The sequence below is a fragment of the Podarcis vaucheri genome (assembly GCF_965113315.1).
Source record: "Podarcis vaucheri genome assembly, chromosome: 16".
Taxonomy (NCBI): Eukaryota; Metazoa; Chordata; class Lepidosauria; order Squamata; family Lacertidae; genus Podarcis; species Podarcis vaucheri.
In genome coordinates this window covers 35,916,329-35,941,868 of record NC_138754.1, presented here as the reverse complement: position 1 = coordinate 35,941,868, position 25,540 = coordinate 35,916,329, and the positions used below count along the sequence as shown (strand labels likewise).

General features: G+C 45.3%; 1 protein-coding gene and 1 long non-coding RNA gene across 5 annotated transcripts in view; one reads left to right on the top strand and one right to left on the bottom strand.

Moving 5' to 3' along the window:
* Positions 1-18,984, top strand: part of ADGRD1 (adhesion G protein-coupled receptor D1) — a 304,658-nt gene extending 285,674 nt beyond the window's left edge. For all 3 annotated transcript variants that reach the window (XM_082204127.1, XM_082204128.1, XM_082204129.1), the window contains 4 exons: positions 6,210-6,336; positions 8,876-8,917; positions 12,741-12,833; positions 14,306-18,984. In XM_082204127.1, the coding sequence (XP_082060253.1) occupies positions 6,210-6,336; positions 8,876-8,917; positions 12,741-12,833; positions 14,306-14,401 (358 nt within the window). In that variant the 3' untranslated portion in view covers positions 14,402-18,984. The remainder of the gene's footprint in view (positions 1-6,209; positions 6,337-8,875; positions 8,918-12,740; positions 12,834-14,305) is intronic.
* LOC309521568 overlaps positions 1-25,540 on the bottom strand; it is a 503,597-nt gene that overhangs the window by 395,778 nt on the left and 82,279 nt on the right. The gene's annotated exons all lie outside the window — the stretch shown is intronic.

The window sequence follows — 25,540 nt, the reverse complement described above, 5'->3', positions numbered from 1 at the left end:
TTGGCTTCTTTGATTTTTTTTTTTTAATGCTCCGCCTCTGTTTGGCATTTTACCATTCATCATCAGGCCAGATTTACATTCATGCCCAGCAGTGCAAGAAGTTCTCCTGCATGGAGTCTTCCCTCAACCCCCTTTTAACTGTTCCATAGGGATGGAATTGGTCACATGGTGAGGATTGTAGGAAGATTCCTTATACTGAGTCAGACCTTTATTCTATCTAGCTCACTATTATATTCAGTCTAGACAATAAGCTAAAGTGTAGACTTGATTGACAGCAGCTCACCAGGTTTTCAGACTAGGGTCTTTCCCAGTCCTACTTGGAGATGTCAAGACTTGAACCACCTACACCATTGTGCCAGAGGCTGGCACCATATTTGGTCCCTGAAGTGCCCCAACCAATCTGGGCTTTGGTGGAGTTGCTAAGCACCAGCAGCTAATGGCTCATGGACCAGCCATGATCCACAGACCACCACTTTGAGCAGCACTGAGCTAAGCACCCATCTTCTCCCCATCCATCTGCAGAGGCACTTCTGCAGGTGCCCAAATGTTAGGTAGGTGTCTACCAAGAAGGCAGCTGTGTCTGTTGCAGCTGCTGCACCAAACTTTACAACCACCTTGATCAAGGTGTCCTTTTGATTATGTTATATATGTTTCTAGCATTTTGTTATTAAAAATTACAAATTATGAAGTGAACAACTGTCTCGGTGCTCGCCGAATCTCTTTTCTATTCCTAGCTGAGCATTCAGAATTTATTTGTAGAGTGATATTTCAGTCAAGGGCAACAGAATTTCTAATCTATACAAAGAATCTCATCCAGCCTTTCTTCTGTGACCCAGATTTCTCTATTCCACTGAAAGGAAGAGCCCTGTGCATTTTTGTAGTGTCTCCTTTTGAATCAAGCACAGAATGATTTGTTTGCTAAGGGGGTGCTGTGAGAACTAAGCCTCCTTAGATCTCAGTTATTTAATTTAAAAGATTCACCCCCTTTTTGTTCTTGCGCCTTGAATCACATTATATGGGTACCCTTACATTCAGACTTTTGCTTTCTAGAGTTAGCTGAAACATCAAATAGCAGAGTCTGGTCTTGTGTTCATAAGGTTCCCAGTATGCACAGTACACACAGACTGGAAGGCCCTTGGTGGATGGATGCTCCTACCAGACTGGATTGAATGCCTCTTTTAGTCCATTTGAAGGCCCATTCCAGACATTATCTGAGTTAACATGGTTGCTGCCTCTCCATAATTTCACTCCAAAGCTCTCCAATGGTTTTATGAGGGTGGTGGGGTCATGGCTTTAGGTGAAACTTGGTGGCAGCTGCATACCTTCAAACAGATCCATACTTTCAAGCTGTTCATGTTTAGTATTTGATTTCTGGCTCTGATAAAACAATGTCACTGTAAGGAAGTCTTCTAGTCCTTTGTATTTCCCCCCCTCCCAGCTCATCCTATTGCATGTTTCTGTCATGGAAGAATACTCAATATTGATACAGAGCAGATTCCAATGTATAGTTAGCAGAGTAAAAACTTAAACACATTGCAGGATTCCCCCCCCCAAAAAAAAATAGATCAGAGGCAATTGTAGTTCATCCAGCAGAGCTTTACTGCTACCGAAGGCAAAGCGTGTTCTCCTTCATGGAGAGCACGTGTTGCGGTGGGGTCTGCTGAGCCACCCCTCTGTTACCAGGCAGGGTCTCTAAAGATGGCCTGGGGCAGTGATTGGTTCACTGGGTTGCTGGGGTAAAAGTTATGTTGCAATTTTGGTGGGAGGGGTAAAATGTTTAAATACTCTGCACGCAGCCTGGAGCTTTCTCTTTGCTGCGTGCAACGGATCACCCGCCCACCCGCCCTTGAGTAAGGGGTTGTTGCATTGACCTTGCTATGCCTGTCATGGGGTCGTCTGCCGTTGGGGCAGGGGCCTGGTAGGAATTTTGTCCATCTGGCTGATTGGCTGGGTCATTTGGTTTTTGCCTACTGCGTAGCAAATCGTCACAACTTGTAAGGTTGTGGTTAGGCATTGGTTATAAATTGGTGGAGGAGGGGTTAGGATAGGCTGGGCCTGCTCCTCCATGGTTGCTGCGGAAAGGGAATTCCGTTAAAGGAATCCTGGGGCTTGCCATCTTTTCGTCCAATCCCTGGAATGGGACTAGGGCCGGCAAGCCTTCGGGGAGCAGGCGGGTGAGAATTGAGGGTCTGTGACTCAGCTCCATTTCTCCCCGATTTGCTTTCCCCCGCACTGTCTTTCGGTGGTGCCCGGAAGTCAGTTCTGTCCCCAGGCGGGGGGACAGATAGTCTTAACCAATGCCTAAACAACCACTCATGGTTTGTATTTCAATAAAGTTGTGGCCAAAATTATGCCAAAAACCTTAAACAAAAAGTAAGTGTGCGTTGTGAGTTATTTGGGGGGTGGCTTGGGGACCTCGACATGCAAATGAGCATAATGGTCACAAATCCAATACATTCAAGATTGGAACTGTCCATAAGAAATCCAGTCGCAGCAGACTTAACTTAAACTTACAATAACTTATAATAAGTCTAAACCTTAACAGTAAGCATACTATGTACAGTCATACGCCGGGTTACAGATGCTTCAGGTTGTGTTTTTTCAGGTTACGGACTGCCGAAACCCAGAAGTACCAGAACAGGTTACTTCCGGGTTTTGGCAGCCGCGCATGCACAGAAGCGCTTTGTGCATGCACAGAAGCGCCAAATCGCAACCCGCATGTGCTCAGACATGGGTTACGAATGTGCATCCCGCACAGATCACGTTTGCAACCTGAGCGTCCACTGTACAGAACACCACACCAGAAGGAAAAGATATAGAAAGTGAAGCCCAGGCTCCTTCTAGCCTTACTTTTATAGTCAGCATGACCTTGACAGAAAGAGCTAACAGAACCAGTTTAGGTCAGCTGTACTCCGCTTCTCTGAAGGAATAACCTAAACATCATGAACCTTCTGCTTGTTTCTTTCACACAGAGAAGCTTCTGGACCCTCTTGAATTAAGGAGAATAGTAAAGATCTCTATACATCAGATCAATGCTTTCTGTACTAAGAAATGCAAACTAACAGTTTCGTCCCTGTAATGGCTATGAGTTACTCATGCATAAACTGGTGCCTCTCTAGGCTAATTTGCCTTGTTAAACCTTTCTGACTACACAGCCCTTGCTCATCGCGGCTGCCTCAGTCACTGGCAGAATCCATCAGTGGGCGTTTCTTGAACCTCTTCCAACATAAAAGTTGTTTGACACCCAGTCTCCTCCTACTCTCCCTGCGCGGGAGTCTTCTGCGCAGGAAGGGCGTGGGCAGCAGAGGACCTGGGCTCTCCTCACTGATGTCCAGTGAAGAGTCCTGGAGCCCTCCCTCCGATTCCCCCGTCTGCCCCCCTTTCTCCCTGGTGTTGCGCTGATTAGCTTCCCCCTCTACTGAGTTGTTTCTCCCCCTGCTGCTGGGTCCTTCGCCAGCAGAATTTGTGAGCCTCCCCTTCGCCTCTTGCTCTGATGTCAGTTCCCTGACAGTCCCCTAAAGCCATTTTGTTACCTACCTCCTTTCCTTCTTCTGACTCATCCAGTTGTCTTACGTAAAGTCAGAGGTGGCATCTTCCCTCCATCCCAGAATCCCCCAGGTCATGTGCTAAGGAATCTTCAAGTGCATAGGAACATAGGAAACTGCCTTATTCAGAATCAAACTATTGGCTGGCCTAGCTCAGTTCTGTCTTCTCCAGGGGTAGGGAACCTTAGGCTTGGGGGACCACAAGCAACCCACCTGGCTTCTTTGACTGGCCTTCAGAACTCTCTCAAAGCCACACCAGCTCATTGGCCCTACTTTGCACTCAAAGTATTTTTGCCTGGCTAAAATGTTTCCTTGAACTCTGGTGATACCTCTTGCTTTCATGGATGGAGCAGGGTGTGTGTAGAAACTAGCCTACTGTAGAAAGGTGAAATGGTTGTTGGTTGCTCACTTCTCATTTGCCTTTCTTCCTCACCCACCACTGGCCTGTAACTCCTGGAAGGTTGCCTGGGCAGGAATATCCAAGTTATACATTTCATCGAAGCTGCATGCTCGTTGTAACTTAGAGATGCGCACGATCCTATTGTGAAAAGTTGCCACTTGTGGAAAACCCTTGGATTCTGCCACCATAGAGGTAAGATGAGGTGGCAGGACTCAACTGACCTCCCAACAGCTGAGTCACTGTAAGCTACAATGACTCAGCTGTCAGGAGGTTAGGTGAGTGCCGGTGCCCCATCACCCTGTCTGCTGGTGGCTTCTGTTCTTGTTGTCCTTTGCATGTTACACCTACATAAAGAGTAGCCAGTTTTCTCATCCGCAGTGAGGGGAAAGGAGCCATGCATCAAACCAGCTAGGAAATCCACAAGCTTATAGAATGTTTGCAGTAGAATTGATGAGACCCAGTTTCCACAATAATGTGTCAGTCAGTTAAGTACAGTGCTTTAGATAGCTGACGAGTAATTGCATGACAAGCACGGAAACAGGGTACTTTGATATAAGGCAGGCTAATGTCCCCCCATAAAATGACTCCTTTCTGAAAGTGGTATTGATTTACTTCCTCCTATGTTCTGTGAGCATAAATATGCCCTCCTTAGAGTGTCATGGTGTTGATCAAAAGCCAGCGTGGCTAATCCTTCAAACATCAGTTGCTTCTCTTCACATTTAGTCCAGGGAGCAGAAGGTGATCTAAGATGTTATACAGAGACTCTTAAGATGTGCCACAGGGCCACAGCCTCTGAGGAGAGTGTTGACTTTTGGGACGTAATCTCTTGAGTGTTCATCTGACTTGTCTTACTTTAGTTAAATATATTTTAATATGTAACTTTGTGTGTGTGTGTGTAGATTGTAACTTTAGCATACTCTTCTTCTTCTTCTTTGGCGATCACTTGTAGCCAAGTAAGATTGTCTTCCATAAACACGGTTTTAAAAATGAGTCCATAAGTGACTGTGGAGGCCAATTCTGGACCCACACGTCCTTCTACAGTGGGGACATTGGTTCCTGGGCAGCAGTTGATCACGGTGTGAATTTGCCAAGCGTGCCTTCCTCTTAGCATGTTTCTCCCTTGCGTTCTGAGTTTGAGTGACTTCAAAGTCCACTTTAGCATACACACGCACACACACACACACACAGAGAGACATATATATGGTTGGTTTCATTTATATTTTGATTTTAAGAAACAAACTTGCTTTGACTTGTGACTTACTGACAATTATAATGCATATTTTATATTCTTTGTAAGCCACTTTGAGGTTTCATTTAAAATCAAGTGGCCTACAAATTACTTTAAAAAAACACAGAGCGTAGGTCTCTGGCTCTCTTTTAGTTGAAGAGCTGTCAACTGCTCCAAGGCAAACACACATCTATCATGAAAAATGGCAGCTGTACATATAGACCTTCTTTTGATTATTGTGACTTGCCCATGTTGTGACATGCCGACATGCCTCCAGTGGCAGCTAGTGATGAAAAGTGGCAGAAAGGGGAAGATATCAGTAGATTTGATGAGACTAGCATCTAGATTAGCTTTCAAGAGCTATCAACCAACTTGGCCTGGGGGCCCCTGTTTGTGGTGCTGGCACTGGAGGTTGTCTGGCTGGCAGTGACAAGGCCTTCTCGGTGGTGGCTCCCATTCATGAAATGCCCTCCCTAGTGAGGTTTCTCTTTCCTCCACATTATTAACTTTGAGGAGGATTTTATAAAATATCCCTGTTTACCCAGGCATTTGATAGCTGAGAGATACTATTCTTGGCAATCCTGAAATTATTTCCTTCAAGAGTAGGTGATATTTTAAACTCTGTTTTAGATATTTTAATTATATTATTTTATTATTATTTTATTTTATTACTGACATGTTTTCTGCTCTGGGCATCTTGAGGAGGAAGGTCAGGAGATAAATAAAATAACAGAAAAGGGGAAAGGAGAAGTATTAGGATTAGCAGTAGTAACGAGTTCTGAAGAATAGGTACTGCAATGCTAAAGCCTGATTCTTATATCATGTGGACCTCCTGGTAAGATGGTATCTGCTGGAGACCTTGTCCTGCAGAATATGGTGATCAATACGGCCTTTTCTCCCATACTTGTATCAGGCCAGCGTGGGTGATGATCCTTTTCCCCTTGACATGGTGGTATCTATATAATACATGTTGTTGTTATTATATTTCAAAATCTTCATTGTGTTGAAATCCCCACCCTCCCTCTTTATCTTACAGGTTGACAGCCAAAGCAGTTGCTGTCTTGTTGCCTATCTTGGGGAGCTCGTGGATTTTAGGTGTTCTGGCGGTCAACGCACATGCATTGGTGTTCCAGTACATGTTTGCAATATTCAACTCCTTGCAAGTAGGTTCATAGCCCAGTTAAGGGGCTAAGTGTTCTGCAGTGCAGCAAGACAAAACCTCACCGGGTTGTGAGGTGAGGCAAGGCGGGACAAGGGGTTCAGGCGGAGGGTGAGGCAGGGCAGAGTTCAAGCTGTGCTGTGAGGAACACAGAGTTCTGAAGTTGTTCTAGAAAGGAGCCATTATATCAGTGTTTCTCAAACTTTGGGTCCCCAGCTCCTGGTTGTTGGACTACAACTCCCATCATCCCTAGCTAGCAGGACCAGTGGTCAGGGATGATGGGAGTTGCAGTCCAATAATAGCTGGGGACCCGAGTTTGAGAAACATGGCGTTATAGAGCAGTAATAACAGGAGCAGCCTGCTTGTTAACACCATCTGTGCTGCAAGATGCACCTCTAAGGCTTCTCCAGCTGTTTCCTACTGAGATGGAATCAGAGAGCCCCAGGTCTTCTGCAATGGAGCCCTCTGAGTAAGAGAATGGCAGCAACATATCCTCAGCCTGAGGGGGCACTAGCTTTACAGGCTCACCTGAGAACACTTCTGACTTCAGCATCGTGGCACTAAGAAGCCTGCAAGATAAAGATTATATGAAACATTCTATATACAGATTGTGTGCAGCATCTTGCCTCTCTGTTCGCCCTGCTTCCTCTGACCTTTCATGGCCTCTCTACATCACTCACAACTAACAGTAACACTGGGGCCTCTGGAGCAATGTCGTTGTTTGCTATCTTATGCACTAAATACGAGGTGAACCAGGCAGTCAGAGTATTAGGTTGGGCAAGGTTGTGCTACTGTCCATGCTCATTGCTGTTGGGTATTGTTGCTAGAAGGCATAGATTTTTCTCTCTTAGAAAATGGAGCAGCATACAGGGATTTTGCAGAATTCAGATGAAAACAAAATCAGGAGGAGAAATTGTTGGTGTTTGCTTATTTGTTGCATGCCCAGAATGGAAAGCAAACCAGGGAATACAAAACAGTGTTTGTTGCTGCAGTTGTTTTCATTCCACAAAGGATACGTGATTGATTGCACACACATATCCTTTGCATTTAAATGGGGTGGGATAACGTAATGACAATGTGTGTCCCTGGCGTTTGCTGTTCTTTTGTATACTGCTCCTTGTTTGTGAAGGGCGATGACCTCTTATCTTACCTTCTTGGACCACTTTCTTGACTTAGCCATATTTCTAGAATGCAGCCAAATTTGACACTCAGCAAGCCCCAAAGCAGTTCAGGTATTTCATGTATTCCAGCTCAAGCACATCTGGTGCAACAAATGAAGCCCTTGATTAGTTGCATCAGGTGTGCTTGAGACAACACCTGTTGTATTTGTGCTGTTGTGAGTGGTTCTATTCAGGGGGTTGAATAATAGTGAGACTGTTGCAATTTCACTGAATTTGGGGGAACCACTTGAAGCATCTGTTGTGCCGAGCTATTTCAATTGTTTTTGTTTAATTTGCTCATTGCAAACAGCCAAAAGTCCATAATAAACCTGATTTGCAGTGGGGGATTGGATAATTTTGATTGCAACTGTATGTGACAGACTTCACTTGAAAGTTGCCTTGTCAACCGGCAATCCAAAAGGCTATCGCTGGTCAATGACTACCATTATTATTCCCTGAAATTTTAGGATTAAAGACGATCTAACTAAAGGGATGCAGGTGGTGCTGTGGGTTAAACCACAAAGCCTAGGACTTGCCGATCAGAAGGTCGGTGGTTCGAATCTCCGCGATGGGGTGAGCTCCCGTTGCTCGGTCCTTGCTCCTGCCAACCTAGATGTTTGAAAGCACATCAAAGTGCAAGTAGATAAATAGGTACCGCTCTGGCAGGATGGTAAACGGCGTTTCTGTTCGCTGCTCTGGTTCGCCAGAAGCGGCTTAGTCATGCTGGCCACATGACCCGGAAGCTGTATGCCGGCTCCCTCGGCCAATAAAGCATGATGAGCACTGCAACCCCAGAGTCGGTCACGACTGGACCTAATGGTCAGGGGTCCCTTTACCTTTAACTAAATAATATCTTGACTGGATATGGGCATTGTCAGTGGAAGCCTAGAGTAGAAGGTGATACCCCACATTCCTCTTTTAGGGGTGGAAGGCAGAATGGCAATTGCTACAGCAGGACTGGCCTCTGCCTCCAGAAAGAGTCTCTGTGGATGAATTGTATATTCCCCAGAGTGTTGCAGCTGTAGCTGGGACACGTCATAAAGAGGGACACTATTAGTACAGCCTTTGCCAAGCTGCTGCCCCTCCAGATGTTTTGGACTATGACCCCCATCAGCCCAAGTCAGTGCAGTGCTGGGACTGATGGGAATCGCAGTCGAAAACATATGGAGGGCCACAGCTTGCCAAATGCTGCATCGGGGTCTCCATGCAACTGACCTTGAAAGAGATTCTCAGAGCATCTAGAGGCCATGTTTTTCTGGTCCCCAACAAACACCTTGATGAGAAGGTCACGTTTTCCCTCTGGAGCCATTTAGATTCAACAGCAGTTGCTCAAACAATCCTTTGTAAAATCCTAACCTCTTTCTTTTTATTTTACTGTTTTAGGGGTTCTTCATCTTCCTATTTCACTGTCTCCTGAACTCAGAGGTATGTTTCCATGTAAGAGAACCTTTGGCAGTAAAAACCAATGGCCCAGCAATGCTGGGATTATTATATATGTTTTATGTGTATGTATTTATTTAGTGAAGCAATCCGATGATTTAAAATCCAGTTGTAAATCAGCCGCAGTGTTAGGAGAATGGCACCATTTAATTATGTTTCTCTGGGGAGTGGGCCTTTTATTCCCCTTGGTGAATGTGTATTATATATATTTAGCTGCTGTCTTCCATAGTTTATGGCATCTTCACAAAAGCTAAGAGACTAGGCTGCAGTCAAGGACAGCCACTGAAACCTTTGATTGCCGGCTGATGCTACAGGACAGTTGGTCATGTCCTATAAAGCCCTATATGCTGTCAGCATCGCCCTTGAGCCAGTGCCACCAACTGGACTCATACACTTCAGCCCCGACTGGGCTAGGCGAGCTGGGTAGCACTTCCAGAGACTACCTTCTGCACAGGAACAGGTCAAAGTGCTGTGGACTCACAGCTTAGAGTTGTGAGCACCGGATTCACTCCAACAAGAAGACAGTCATCGCACAGCAGAGTATAGCAGAGTATAGCAGAGCATAAACGACTCGGAGACCAGCTCTGTAGAATATCTTCTTTATTCTATCTACAACCATAATACACAACTATGTACAGAGCTAAATGAGGTCTAAGCGAAAATGTTGAACTGCACTGAGTGTCTGCAGCTGCTCTTAGCAGCAACCTTATCGATAAACACGATATCTCTCTAACACTCAGTCTCTCTCTCTCTCTTTGATGTGAGGCTGGAGCGGAATAAGGAGAGCAGAAACCGCCCCCTCCTCTCTGGAGAATCAGCAGAGAACATCAGCAGATTCTTGGATATGGGAGGGGTGAAATCTCCTCATATGCCTTGGGCACAGGCTGCCCAAAAGATCGTCTCTCCCTGCAAAAACTTGCCTGGATGTTAAGATCTTTGGATGAGCATCCTCTCTTAGTTCCAGAAACATTAGAAGCATAGTTGGTGGTGACATGAGAGAGAGACTTTTCTGCAGCTGCTCCCAGACTGTGAAATTTCCTTCCAAGAGCAGTTAAATTGGTTCCCTCCGGCAGCCTAAGACCTTCCTGTCCAGACAGGCCCTTTGTGAAACTAAGGTGCAGCAGTGCTGACCTATGGGCTGCTGTCAGGAAATCTGTACTTTAATGCTGGTGCTAAATGTGTTTTGATGTACTTCTGTACCATTGTTTTTAACTGGATCATTGCATGGCAAGTCCCCTCCCCCATGTGAAATGAAGACACTGGACACAGTATTTAAGGTTAATGGGCATAAAAGGCCACAACTTTATTGATTACAGAATTGGAAGGTATTGGCCTTAGGCATTGGCTCCTATCGACTACCCGGCATGGGGACTGGGAAGGGTTGTCCACAAGCCGTGGGAGTCCTGTTGAAGTACGCCAACTAGGATCCCAACGGGTGACACCGCTCTGGGGTGTGCCGGAGGCCCTTACCTCCCTAGGTTTCGGACAAGGCAACACCCCCCGGAGTCCTCTACCAGACTACCCTTTTCTTTTTGGGGAAGGTGATGGCTTTTCCTTCCCCCCTTTATTTGCATACCAATTGACCTCTGCCAATGCCTAACCGCCAACACCGATTAAGTTGTGACGTTTGCTACGAGGTAGGTGAAAAAACCAAAAGGCTTGAAGTGTGCTGACTTGGAAAAATTCCTACCAGGCCCCTTGCGGCGACCAACCGAAGTCCATAGCAAGGTCAAAGCTACCTAAAACCTAAGGGGTGGGTGGGATGGGAAAAAAACCACACAGCTGGTAAGGGGCAAAGAGGGCGGTCCCTGGGCGTGCCTAGTCTTAAATAGGCTAGACCACGCCTCCCCGGTCCGCCGATTGGCGGGCCGGGTCGCCGACACGCCCGGGGATTCCCTAATCACGCGGGGGCAATGGCCAGCCCCCACGTGGGATGTGGGAGGGATTTCTGCCCGCAACCCCCTCTCCTCCCAGGTCGGAAATGGCTTTTTTATGACTTTGTATTTTACAATCTTTTTGAAATTGGTAAGCCACCATGAATACCAGCTTTGGAGAAAGGTGACATATGAATACATCAGACAGATAAATAGATGGGGAGAGGGGGTATCCCAAAGACATTTTGCTGCCTGAGAGAAATGACGAGGTTGCACCACACCACCAACTGGAACGGCAGTTGAATTTTGAACCCTGGTCACAGGACTGTGTCCTCCACCACACTTGAGGGCAATGGGCTGGCTTAACAATCACAGCTCTGTGTGGCACTCATAGCTCTGTTATCCATCAGAGAGGAATAGCGGGATAGAGCAGGCAGCTCAGGAGGAGTGAGCATGGGGGCTACCACAACTGCCCCACACCTCCAGCACCTGCCACCTGAAGTAGCCACCTCAACTGTTAGAATGGGAAACAATTTTCCAGTCCAAGGACCACTATCTCCTTTGGGCCATATTCTGAGGGCTACATTTCAGTGGTGGGCTAGGCCAGAGGGAAAAGTGGGTGCAAAAATCAACACAAATTCTGTCTTTGTAGAGTACATACTACACACACTCACTACGGCCCCTTTCCACCACCACCCTACCCCTGTTTTGCCCCCGTTCTGCCCTCATCTGGGTCCAAAAGGATCCATATATCAGTGATTGCGCATCAATTGGGTGCTCTCAAAATGATCACCGCCTGCAGTTGTTCCTGTAAACAATAATCCATCATAGACATGCGTATTTGTTTATTTTGACTCTGAATTGAAGCTGTTGTCAAATACATCTCATTGTGTCTTCTAGACTTTGTATTACATGTGCTCTACGTGACCCTCATACCCAATGAGTAAAATGCTTTTTACATGAGTAGGAGAGTTAAGCAAACTAATAATTTAAGGGTGGGAAGGAACCCTTCCCAGTTGTTTAGAAATCCTGACAGGAACAAGTAAGTTCTATTGCAGCATTCAGACTTGATGACATCAGGCTGAAATTCCATTTCTTCCTGACTTTTACAAGCAATAACATAAGGGCTGGATGGGAAAGTGTGCTGTAAAAAAGGAGCTATTTTGATTGCCTCAGGAGCTGGCTGTGCTGGGCTTATAGATGACATTTCATCTTTCCCCGTTAGATTTTTGTAGTTTGCCATAGAAACATGGGAGGGTGAGAGACAGTAATTGACAGGGGAAATAAATAATAGCTTCTGCTATTATCGCAAGGAGGGGGGAAACTATGGGCCATATCCAACATTCTCTGCCCACTAGTGCCCTTGCACTAGTGAATTGCAGAGTTTAAAGGTTGCACAACAAAGGCAGAAGTTTGATGCACAACCATATTTGATAATACGTTTCCTCTTTCACAGCAGCTGATTCTTCTGCAACTGCTCATTCTTGTTGCACAATTTGCTGCTCAACGATCTTCGGTAACATGCTTTTGTTTTCACTTGCGGAACAGCAGTGCACCAGCACATCAAGCATACAGTTAAAGACTTTAACTGATTGCTACATTGGAAACAAAGCTTTAATACTTATTTGTGGTGAAGAAAGCGTCTACCTCTAAGGCTAATAAAGGGAACCCACCAGTCTATTGGCCTTCCTGGTCAAGCTTAAAATTGTAGGCACCAACTCACATCTCCTTCCTATGCAGATGGACCCCAAAGGGCTGGTGAGGAGAAAAGCAGACTATCCTGCAAACGCCCATCTTCAAGCACTATCACCTAACCTTCCCCTTACCTGCCTTTCCTGCACCAGAGAAGGAGAGTGTGGAGAAAGAAGATTTGTGTGGAGAGGGGTGGTTTTAGGATTGAATCTTTCTGTTTTGTCTTTCTTCTCCCTGCCAAGGTTAGAGCTGCCTTTAAACACAAAACCAAGGTGTGGTCGCTCACCAGCAGTTCGATCCGCAACATCAATGTGAAACCTTTCAACTCGGACATTGTAAGTATATTCCTAGAATTCCTAAGGCTTCATTATCCTACTGGACAGATGATTTGCCCAAACTATTATTTCCACTGCACAATGGCACATATGCAACTGAAAAAGGACCTGAAAGAATAGCTGTGTTTGTCTTGCTATGCTGTTTGGTAAATAGTAAAGGTAAAGGGGCCCCTGACCATTAGGTCCAGTTGTGACCGACTCTGGGGTTGCGGTGCTCATCTCGCTTTACTGGCCGAGGGAGCCAGCGTACAGCTTCCGGGTCATGTGGCCAGCATGACTAAGCTGCTTCTGGCAAAACCAGAGCAACGCACAGAAACACTTTTTATCTTCCCGCTGGAGCGGTACCTATTTATCTACTTGCACTTTGCCGTGCTTTTGAACTGCTAGGTTGGCAGGAGCTGGGACCCAGCAACGGGAGCTCACCCCATTGCAGGGATTCGAACAGCTGACCTTCTGATCAGCAAGCCCTAGGCTCTGTGGTTTAACCCACAGCGCCACCCACGTCCCTGTTTGGTGAATACATAGCGCTATTAGTTTCACGGCAGATGTGCATAAGGTTGTGGAAAGGGTCCCTTGCAAAAAGGAGACTCGAGAACCACTGGACCTTCTGGTTAATAATAATAATAATAATAATAATAATAATAATAATAATTTATTATTTATACCCCGCCCATCTGGCTGGGTTTCCCCAGCCACTCTGGGCGGCTTCCAACTGAATATTAAAAACAGTACAGCTTCAAACATTAAAAACTTCCCTAAAGAGGGCTGCCTTCAGATGACTTTTAAAAGTAAAATAGTTGTTTATTGCTTTGACATCTGCTGGGAGGGCGTTCCACAGGGCAGGCGCCACTACCGAGAAGGCCCTCTGCCTGGTTCCCTGTAACCTTACTTCTCGCAATGAGGGAACCACCAGAAGGCCCTCGGTGCTGGATCTCAGTGTCCGGGCTGAACGATGGGGATGGAGACACTCCTTCAGGTATACTGGACCAAGGCCATTTAGGGCTTTAAAGGTCAGCACTCCCCAGCCAAAGCCGGGCTCAGGGCGGCTAACAACAATAAAATAATACAACATAATAATCAACTGTTTGCCTTATTTCCACCCTGAATTCCATATCTCTTTGCTCAGACAAGACTGCATTTTGGGAATCAGAAAAGGTACTTTTATAAAGCCTAGATAAAACTTGCAGGTATGTTTAATGTTATTTATTAACTACTCCCTTTGATGATGTGAATTCTGAGGCAGGGATAGGGAACCTGTGGCCCCCTAGAGGTTGCTGGACTCCAACTCCCATCAGCATCAGCTGGACAGGGATGATGGGAACTGCAGTCCAACAACATCTAGACATGGGTTGCTGCCTGAGGAAAAACGAGTGGGTTCAAGTTTACTTCTCTGGGAGTCAGTGGTAGTTTGTCCGAAGCAGGAAATGTTCTTACACAATTTTCTTCCTTTCTCTCCCTCCTTCCCACTCCAGATAACTGGGAACAGGCCAGGAACAACCCCCACTAAACTCAACACTTGGGACAAGAGTACCAATTCAGCAAACAAGATTGATCTCTCAGCAGTTTGACGGCAAACCCTAACGACCCTCCTCTCTGATATCCAAACCGTATCCTCAGGATCTTTGACATGCTGCCTGCCTGTCCAGTATTTTCTCAGAATTTGTGCCAGTAGGAACCACTCCTTTAACCACCACCTGCTAAATTGGGGAGATAATTTCCCATGCTGCACTGGGATTAAGTCAGTCCTTCCAGCTTCTGTTAGCATTGCATACTGCCTGCCACTTGTCCATTAGGAATAGCTATGGAATAGCTAGTGACAAAATACACTGGATGGTCTTGTAAACAGCAGCAGAGACACTAAGTGTGGGGAAATGGATTGCACTCCCTCAGTAATGGGACTTCGGACGTTTAATGGCACCTCAGGAACGATGATCATGACATGCTTTTCCGCCTTGCAAAGCAAATGTGTGTTTTTGTGTGTAGCATTATTAAAACCACGCCATTCCTGTCTTGTGCTACAACCCCAATTTGCATTAAATAATATGAGCAGTCCAATTACCCAGGAGAAGCATTGCCAGAGAACACCCAGCCAACAGACATTTCACCTGGAAGTGGCATGGAAGTCAAAGACAGAAGGGGAAATAGAGTCAGGATCAAACAGTGTATCACGTGGCACATTGGCCTTGGGACCAACAATGATGGCAGATGTTGAGTGTGCATGGCCTATACATCTGTTTGGGCTTTGCCACGGTAAGTTCCAATGACTGTTTTGTCCACCTGCAGGGTTATTTTATTGGAGTGTTGTCTGCATCAGCCAAAACACCCTTTGGTATGAGTCAGGTGCCTGCAGTCTTTCAGATGAGAATCAACGACTGTCTGCTGAATAGATTTTGCGGACAGAATTAACCTGTATGCTTTTGGGAATCATAACAGAGCTGACTCTTGGGTTTATCTGTCTTCTTTGCCCGGCAGCATCGGATGCTGAATGCCAAACAGGAGTACCCTCTCCCCACAAAGAAATGCAAAACAAAACGAAAACGCTTTCATACAAACCAGCAACAAGAAGAAGAAAAATTACTGTGAAGTCGTCAGCCGGACTGCAGCTGGGATTGTGTTATTATCCACAGATGTTGTTATTTTATTTTATTTCATCTCCTGATAAACAAACCTTTAGTCTTTCCAGCAGTGCAGTGATGCAATGTCTTTTGAAGGGGAAAGCAACACCTGTTTTAATTCTATAAATGTATTTTTTGCCTTTATTGGCTTTGCTACTCGTGTTTATTTTCTGATACAGTTCCAGGAATTGCATAGACTCCGTTCAAGCCACCTTTGCAGCCGGAAGGGCTGGCAGATGGCTTTCTTAAACAGGCCAGCACAAGGGGTTCTCACCTGCTTCCTTGCAGTGAGAGGTGGCTGGGAAAGTGCCTACATTGTTGCCACAACAGCTAGAAATCCCGTTTAAGCTCAGGGCTTATCCACACTTGCCTTTCCAGACACAGTCCACACGTTAAAATTCTGTGCCTGGGTATCTTTTGTTGTTGTGGTTCCAGAGCTCTCCCTGCGAAAAACCAGTCTCTAAAGCTGAATCAGACCAAACAGCAATCTGTGGACAACCCAAATTGTTGTGCTTCTGCTTTAAAGAGTGGGTTTTTGCAAAGAAAGCATGGGGGGGGGGAGTGTAGACCTGTGCCTGGGAAAAGTGGAGCAAAAGAGAAGTGTGGGTAAGTGCTCAGTAAATAATAATAATAATTTTTAAAAAATCAATTATATTAATGTAAATTCACCCCCCTGCTCCCAAGTATAAACTGAACTTTTTAACAGCCTTGGTGGTGGTGCAGGCCTTCTCCTGGCTGCTTTGCCCAGATTGCCTTGCTCTGAGGAAGAATCCCCTTGGATCATTCTCAGAGTGAGGAATAACAGGAGAAGGGTGGAGAAACCATCAGCGGGGCAGAGCTGCAGCTTTCAGCTTTTATCTTTTTTTGCTCTTCATGCCTGCAACATGGGAGGGGGCAGAGGTGATCTTGATTCAAGTGTAGGATCTCATCAGATCCAGAGGACGGGAGGCATGTTTTATTTATTTATTTATTTCGCAAGCTTTCTACACCACGTGACTGTAAAACAAAACGAAGAAACCCTCCAAGTGGTTTGCAGAAAGGATAAAACAATAAAATCATTGGCCAAAAAACAATTGAAGGAGCTATCTGAAACATGCTTTTGAGCTGGAGAGAGAATGGCAACCCAAGCAGAGCAGAACAGGACCAGCGAAGAATGAGGCAACCAATGGAGCGAGCTGCTTGACATAGTTGCTTCATTCTGCCTCCTGATTGGTCTAGCCCTGAGTATTATTGGGGATGCTTGAGACTAGAGTTCAGCAGTAGAGCATCTGTTTTGCATGCAGAAGGTCTCAGCTTCAGTCCCTGGCATCTCCCACTATGGCAGGGAAAGGCTCCTGTCTGAAACCTTGGAGAGTGGTTGCCATTCTATGTAGATGACCTTCACCCAGACTGGCCACTAGAAAACACACTGAGATAATTGGTTTGAATGGGTATAAGCCAGCTTCCTGTCTACCTGTGAATCACACATCTATGGAAGAACTCTAGGTGCACTCCCATCTGGTAAAGGATGGTGGTGAGCAGGGCCGACCTATCCATGAGTCAAGGTGAAGTGACCACCTCAGGCAGTGGGATCCACAGGGGCAACAGATCTGGCCTCCAAGGAATGCACTCCCCACTGCTTCTGCCACGGTGGCAGTGATGGCTGTGGTGCGCTCCTTGGAGGTTGGATCTCCTGCCTTCTTGACAGCCCATCCCTAATTCTGCTGTTACAATGACCTCTTGATGAATAGGAGGTGTTGCTGGACGCCTTCCACCCCAGAGGAGAAATGGCTGGGGTTTCCCCCTGCCTGGGCTCTGCATCTGCCTGGTTGTTCCTGACAAAAAAGCAATCTAATTCAGTGATATAATAATAATAATAATAATAATAATAATAATAATAATAATAATAATAATAATACAGTCATACCTTGGGTTGAAGTAGCTTCTGGATGACTATTTTCAAGTTGCACTCCACGGTGACCCGGAAGTAACGGAGCGCGTTATTTCTGGGTTTTGCCACTCGCGCATGCGTGGAAGCAGCGAAACATGACCCGGGCACATGCAGATGCGCAGTTGCATCTTATGTTCGCTTCAGGATGCGAATGGGGCTCTGGAATGGATCCCATTCGCATCCAGAGGTACCACTGTAATAATAATAACATCCATACTACTAATTATAATATCCATACACTGCCCATCTTGTGGGTTGCCCCAGCCTCTCTGGCTGGCTTCCAACATATATAAAACACTGAACATTAAAAACTTCCCTAAACAGGGCTGCCTTCATAGGTCTTCTTAAAGTTCTTTATCTCTTTGACATCTGATGGGAGCACGTTCCACAGGGTAGGCGCCACTGCCGAAAAGGCGTTCTGCCTGGTTCTCGCAGTGAGGGAACCACCAGAAGGCCCTCGGAGCTGGACCTCAGTGTCTGGGCTGAACGACGGGGGTGGAGATACTCTTTCAGGTCCATAATGTTGTTGCAGGCATGATGTGCTGTGGTTGGCTCTGAAAAGGAAGGGAAAGCGGATATTTCGCAGAAGAGTGGAGTGGGGGTGGAATCTGCAAGCCAGTGCAATGGTCCTGGGCTCCCAACAATGGGAAATTGTGGCTGTTATGTCTGTACCAATTTATGCTTGTTTTATTTATGACCGCATGGTGAAGTTAAGTAACTCAATTTCCATGCTTTGCATGTATATATTTAACAACACCTTTTTTTTAATGTGTGGTGGTTTTTGGAGCTAGAAAACACTGTATTAAGAACTGTTTTTTTGAAAATCATTTTTTAAAAATCCTCTTTTCTTTGATCAGACACACTTTCTGATCAGACACACAGGGTAGTGTGTATGTGTGCATGTCATGGAAGCTGGGCCATATGGGCAAATAGGAGCCCATCCCCACCAACATTATTCCTCTCCTGCCTGTCTTCTCACTTAGAACCACTGCCTGTTAGCTTCTTCCTCCTTCGTCTGTGTTGTCCTTGCTGAGAGGAGAATGGAGACAAAACTAGAATTAGTTGACTGCACCTTTGATGGGTTCTAACGACACCTGCCATTGACTCTGGCTCTGCCTTCCTCCTTAGCAATCCCAATGGGCACCAGCCACCTCTGTGGGCATGGCACATAAGCACTGAAAATGAGTAAGCCATAAATGTTGCTTTTGCATCCTTTTCTGTTCTTCATGCTGGACCTTGTGCATTTTCTCACTGCTTTGCAGAGTGCAATAAATGTACCAAAGAAGGAACGCACTAACAAATCTCTTCCTCCTCCTCTTCTTCCACAGCCCTTTTCTAAAGTATGAAAGTCTTGCCATTTATTTATGGGCTCTATAATGTGGCTTTTGTGATACGTCTTCAAGACAGTGCTGTGTTGTCAACAATATGGAACCTTAATTGAATGAGATGTGAGTTAAAAATAGATTATGTAGCAGCAATGATGACTTTGCCTCTAAAGTAATAAAATGGTTGATATGACTGCTCCCCCTGCTGCCTCTCAAAATGAAAAAACAACAACAACAACCAACTTTCAATTTCTTAATAAAGATGAATGTGAGCTTGCTCATTTTTTTCTCCCTGTCATTGTAGATTATAAGAGCATGGCAGGGGTTGAGGGGGGGGGGGGTGTTGTAGCACTATGAACATCAACACTTGGGACAGGAAGCAAAGGATTCAGCCACTAGGGATCAACTAAGAGTTTTAGTACAAGGCGCAGCCAAGGCAATCTGAACATCTATACCCTTTTTCATTCTCTTCTGAGCAAATCTTGGTGGCAGGAAGACAGAAACATGCCAGTGGTGCAATGAAGCCAGAAGTAAAAGTGGGCACAACAATGGAATACAATTTTTACCCTTTTACAATACAGTGGTACCTCGGGATAAGTACTTAATTCATTCCGGAGGTCCGTTCTTAACCTGAAACTGTTCTTAACCTGAAGCACCACTTTAGCTAATGGGGCCTCCCACTGCTGCCGCACCACCGGAGCACAATTTCTGTTCTCATCCTGAAACAAAGTTCTCAACCCGAGGTACTATTTCTGGGTTAGCGGAGTTTGTAACCTGAAGCATATGTAACCTGAAGCGTATGTAACCCGAGGTGCCACTGTAGACTAGTTTCTACATGCACTAGTCACACAGCCTTCTATTTCCTCCATCAGGGGCTACACCAAAGTTAGCATAGCTGCCTTGAGTGCATGAACGAAAAGTATGATGTAGACACTGGGTTTTTCAGTGGATGAGCTGAACCCATACTGCCCCCTATCTTGCCAGAAGAAGCCATAGCACTGGCAATGTGCAACTATATGCATCATGTTGTTATCAAATGCATAAATACGGAACCAAGTCCTTACTGAGTACAAGACCAACAATATGATGCTGATGTTGGGTACTCCAGTGCAACATTGCATCTATTTCATCAGGTAACTGTGTTCTGGTTAGATGGGGTTGGGCATCCTATCTCCTCCAAAAACCTACCAGCAGAAATGCCTTAAGTTTCCCTACTCAGATGAGCTGTCCTTACAATGGAAAGCTGATAACAGATGGCCCATTAAGGGTGAGATCAAATTATAGGACACAATTTTCTAGCGTGACATCCGGAGATTGCTTAGGGAATAAAGTTCTTTTCCCCACAACCAGGGAGTCTGTTTGTCAAGGCAGCTGTTCAGAGACCACTTCTTGTAAAGCAGACAATTAGCCAGGTGGTCAAATGACCATTAGCTGCCTGTATGTCATGTCGGGTTAGAGCATTGCCTTCTGTGGAAGAGCAAGCAGAGGAAATGGTTCTCTGCCAGAGAGTCTGGCTTTCATCCCAGGTGCTCCTATGACCCCCATTGTCATAATATTTGATTACCTCACAAGTATTAGTTTAACACTAAGGAAAGAGTCAAATCAAGACTTCAGGATGCAAAGAAATTGACACTGAATATCAGCCAAAAGTGAAGTTTGAGGTGAAGTTATGTCAGAGATGAGCCTTCGGCAGCCATAAGCACAAGCTAGCAGTCAGGAGTCGGTCAATAAGTTAGAAGCCAGATGTTTAAAGACATTTTGTTTCCTAGGCCAAATCTCAGGGGTGTATCCAACATTCTCTGTCTGTTAGTGCAAGGGCTCTTCCAATAGTCGGTGGGTGAGTTTTGATGTCGCACAAGAGAGGAGTCTGTCACAATTGCTCTAGCAGAACCTCATTGTGCAATCTATCGTGCAATGAGGTTATGAGGAACCTGCCCATGTATTCTCTTGCACAAAAACACACCACTGATGCAAAACATTTTGCCAGCAGAACAAGTACACAGCTAAGTGACTTTAACTTAGTGCTCTACTGGATACACTCTTCTCCTTGCCTGGTTTCAGACAGCATGGCAAATGGCCAGGTAGGGGCAACATCTGGGGGGGGGGAGGCAGGGGGCAGAGGACCCCCAAAAAAAATTTGAGGAGGGAGCTGGGGCTCCTCAACATTCTACAATGAGCCTGCTGCTCCAAAAATGACCTCCCCAAACTGAATGGGCGATAAAATGGCAAATGCAATTAAATGTAAGCAAGTGTAAAGTGAGGTATGCCAGGGCAAAAGGGGGGGGAGAGAGATTTCATGTGTATGCTCACAGGGTCTGAACTGGAGGTGACTGACCAGGAGCCAGACTTTGGAATCATAGTGGGTAGCTCAATCAGATGTTGATCCAGCATGAGGCAGCTGTGAGGCAGACAGATTCCATGCTAGGGGTCATCAAGAATGGAACTGAAGATAAAACCACCAGTATCATAATGCTGCTGCGCAGCTCTATGGTGCAATCACATTAGGAGTACTGGGTACAGTTCTAGTTGCCTCAACTCAAAAAGGCCATTGCAGGGTTGGAAAAGGTTCGGAAAAGTACAACAGTCATGATCAATGGGATGAAGCAACTTGCCAAGAGGAATGGTTGCGGCATTTGGGACTCCCCCCCCCCTTCCATAATCTTTATTGGTTTAGATTAAAAACATAGATACATAACAACGTTTAGTACAGAAACAGAAAAAGGAAAGAGAAGAAAGAAAAGGGACAAAGAGATATAAGGCATTATACAGTTCTCCTACGTAAATACAATAACATGTTAACACTTACATTCATACAAATACAAACTCACAAAAAGAACAGAAAAGGTTTCTAGAAATAAACTAAAAAAGACTTCCAGATATTCTCATTTCCTATATCTATTCTTTCCTTTGTACCGCACAGTCTCGTATTACGCTAGTTTATCTTCATGGGTCCACACAGAACGTCATTTACACTTTTTATTTTGCAAGAATCACTCTAATTCTGCCAAGAGATTCTTGTTCATACAATAGTTTTTAAAATATTCTTTAAATATCCCCTATTACTTATAGATTCTCTGTTTCAGATGACTTCTTACTCTCCCTGTCATCTTTGCCAGCAGGAGGTATTCAACCATTAGGGCTCACCACTCTGCTATTGTAGATATTGTTTCGTTCTTGCATTTGGGACTTTTTATCCCCCCCACCCCCCAAAAAAATACTGGTTTTCTCTTATAACACACAGACAAAAACACAAAAGAAAAACATTACATTTGACACAACATAAAAACTTAACAACAATAAAAACACACAAAATAAAAGAATTTTTCCTTCTTATTCCCTGGTGTATTTACATTGCTAAAAGACTTCCTCGACACCCTCCAATCTGGATTTCATCGTATCACATATTTAGCAGTTCCCAGTGTCATATTTATAACATCAGTATCTTCTTTCATTACAAACTTCTTAACCTTACTTCCAATTGTAATCCATAATAATCTTTATTATTAATCTTTTTCTATCCCTCAGCCTAATCTGTTACTTCTAGGAATTTCTTAATTATCTTATATTACAATAAGGTAAAGGTAAAGGTACCCCTGCCCAAACGGGCCAGTCTTGCCAGACTCTGGGGTTTGTGCGCCCATCTCACATTTATTGGCCGGGGGCCAGCGCTGTCCGGAGACACTTCCGGGTCACGTGGCCAGCGTGACAACGCTGCTCTGGCGAGTCAGAGCCGCACACGGAATGCCGTTTACCTTCCCGCTGGTAAGCGGTACCTATTTATCTACTTGCCCCCGGGGGTGCTTTCGAACTGCTAGGTTGGCAGGCGCTGGGACCGAGCAGCGGGAGCGCACCCCGCCGCGGGGATTCGAACCGCCGACCTTTCGATCGGCAAGCCCTAGGCGCTGAGGCTTTAGCCCACAGCGCCACCCGCGTCCCTTATATTACAATATCTCGCTAAATATTCTTTAAATTTCTTCCAGTCTTCTTGTGTTTCCTCCTCTTTCTGGTCACGGATTCTTCCAGTCAGGTCAGCCAGCTCTGAAAAATTGAGGACTTTTTAGTTTATAGGAAAAGGGAGTAAGTGGTGACATGATAGAAGTTTATAAAATTATGCACTCTATGCAGAAAGTGGACAGGGAAAAGTTTTCTCCCTGTGTCATAGCACTAGACCTCATGGACCTCCTATAAAACTGAATATTGGAAGGTTCAGGTCAGATAAAAGAAAGTTCTTCTTCATGGAACTTGCTTCTACCAGAGATGGTGATGGCCCCCAACTTGGATGTCTTTGAAACAGGATGATGGCCCCCAACTTGGATGTCTTTGAAACAGGATTAGACCAATTAAAGGAGGATCAAGCTATCAACAGCCACTAGCTATGATAGCTATGGTCTATCTCCACTGTCATAGGCATTATGCCTCTGAATAACAGCGGCTAAGAATCACAGGTGGGCAGAGTGACACTGTCCAGCTTGCAGGCTACACAGAGGACACTGTGAGAATGGGATGCTGGTATGATCTGGCAGGCGCTTCTTCGCTCTCAATAATTGCCGGAAGGTATTTCCTACTCAGCTATCACTGCAAAGCAATTCTCCCTCACCACAGGCAAGTAGCTAAGTGGAATTGCACACCCCCAGCTGTCCATGAAGCAGTTGAGGAGAGTCATTTGCCATCACATCTTGGGAGATTCCCTCACCTCTCATTCCCCGAGATTATTTTGAATGAGGAACAAAATCAATCCAGATGAGAAATACCTCTTGAGTGAAATACCTCAGCAAGTGGCTGAAATAACCATCTCTCACATACAGCTGTCTTGCAGCTCCAAGGTTAAAGATGGATCTGGAACAATTGATGTCCCACTAACTCAGTTCCCACCACTGTGTTCATTGCATGAATGAGCATAGAGTGATTATATCCTTGGTAGTTTTAATGAAAACTTTATTATTTAAGTGACAAAAATGGCTCAGCAGGGACTGAGATATAAACTTCTGTTCCATGTTAATACCAAAAAGGTATATTTTCTTCCCATTTTTGGAAAGTTGCTTTCTTTTCAATGGATCTTTTGTTCTTCTGGACATTACAATCACATTATGACAGTATCTCTCATTTAAAGCATATTTCCCTATAAGGTATTTTTTTATTACGTCCACAGTTTTTCTTGGAAGGCCCACCGCTGTTTACACCATGGGTGGTTATTGCAAAGTAATTGCCCCCATTCAGCTAATTTTCTTCTTCAATAATCCCGTTCATGCCTGGAATTGGGGCAACGCTCTCTGTCTTGTCAGCTACAATGCTAACTATGCCACAAGCACTGGTAGATTTAATGGGCACAAATGTGACTCATAGAAATTTTGTTTGCTTTTGTTTTTGCCAAGGGATCCTTATAAGCTGTGGCTTAGCTCTGATGTACTTTGCTAGGCTAAGAAATATGGATTGCAGCAAACATGCCTTGCCTGCCTCCCTGCCCTTAAACTGGGATGAGGAACCTCAGGCCCATGGGACAAATGTGGACTTCTGGACACTCTCTCCCTTCCCTCTCCCTCTCCCTCTTCCTCTCCCTCCCTCTCTCTCTCTCTCTGGCCCTTGCGACTCTCTTCAGGTGACATCAGTTACCCTTACTTCACACCCTCCTGCTTGGAACGTGTCCTTAAACTCTTATCATTGTCCCAGTTGCTCTATATATTTAAAGCAGTATCGTATCGCTTTAAACAAAGAATCCTGGGAAATGTAGTTTGTTATGGGTGCTGAGAGTTGTTAGGAGACCCCTGTTCCCCTGGCAGTGCTATAATTCCCAAAGATCCCTGGGAAGAGAGATTGAGTGTTAAAACACTCCATGAATTGTAGCTCTGTGAGGCGGAATGAGGATGCCCTAACAATTCCCAGCACCCTTAACAAACTACAGCTCCCAGGATTCTTTGTGGGTAACTGTGACAGTTTAAAGTGGAATGATACTGCTTTCAATGCATAATGCAGGTGGGGCCACAGTGCTACTTGCTTGCATTAGAATAGAGAGGAGTGTCTGAGTGTATGTATAAACTAAACACAAGGTAAAAGTTAGGTTCAGTGCTCTGCCTATTTTTGCCTCTGGCCCTGCCCACCATTGTCCTTCACATCTGAAGGGAGGGTGTTCCACAGGGTGGGCGCCACTACCGAGAAGGCCCTCTGTCTGGTTCCCTGTAACCTTACTTCTCACAATGAGGGAACCGCCAGAAGGCCCTCAGCTTTGGATCTCAGTGCACACAGTCTCACATCCACCTGTCTTAGAGGGAAGTCCTAGCTAAGCGGTAGAACATCTATTTTTCATGCAGAAAGACACAGCTTCCTGTGTACCTGCTGTGAGGCATTTATGTGTTGCTGGCAGAAACAGAGGTGTTGACAGCAGCACTGGCCATTTGAGGTCCCCCTCCACCATCTGAATGTATCCCATAGTTCACGGCAGGCAGTGATGATGCTCAGAAAGCAAGACTGATGCCCTTTCCTCCCTGAAGCTGAAAGCACTTGATCACATGAGGCAGCCCACTCCTACTACTATTACTACTAGCAGTAGTAACACTACTAGTAGTATGAAGAGGGCTCTTTTTGTAAAGAAGGAGACAGCAGACAGCAGTTTGCCATGGTAATCTCATAGAGTCGAGACCCCAGTGTAATATGCTCCAAACTCCTGTGATGCAGGAATCACAACTAAACACTATGGAATCATACAAGCAAAAGAGTTGGAAGGAATCACCATTGTGTGAAACTGTAGGGAGCGTCAGCTTATTAGATGTAGACACTGAGGAGCAGATTGTGGAGAAATTCTCTCATTTCATTCTGCAAGTATTTTGGATGACAACTCCCATA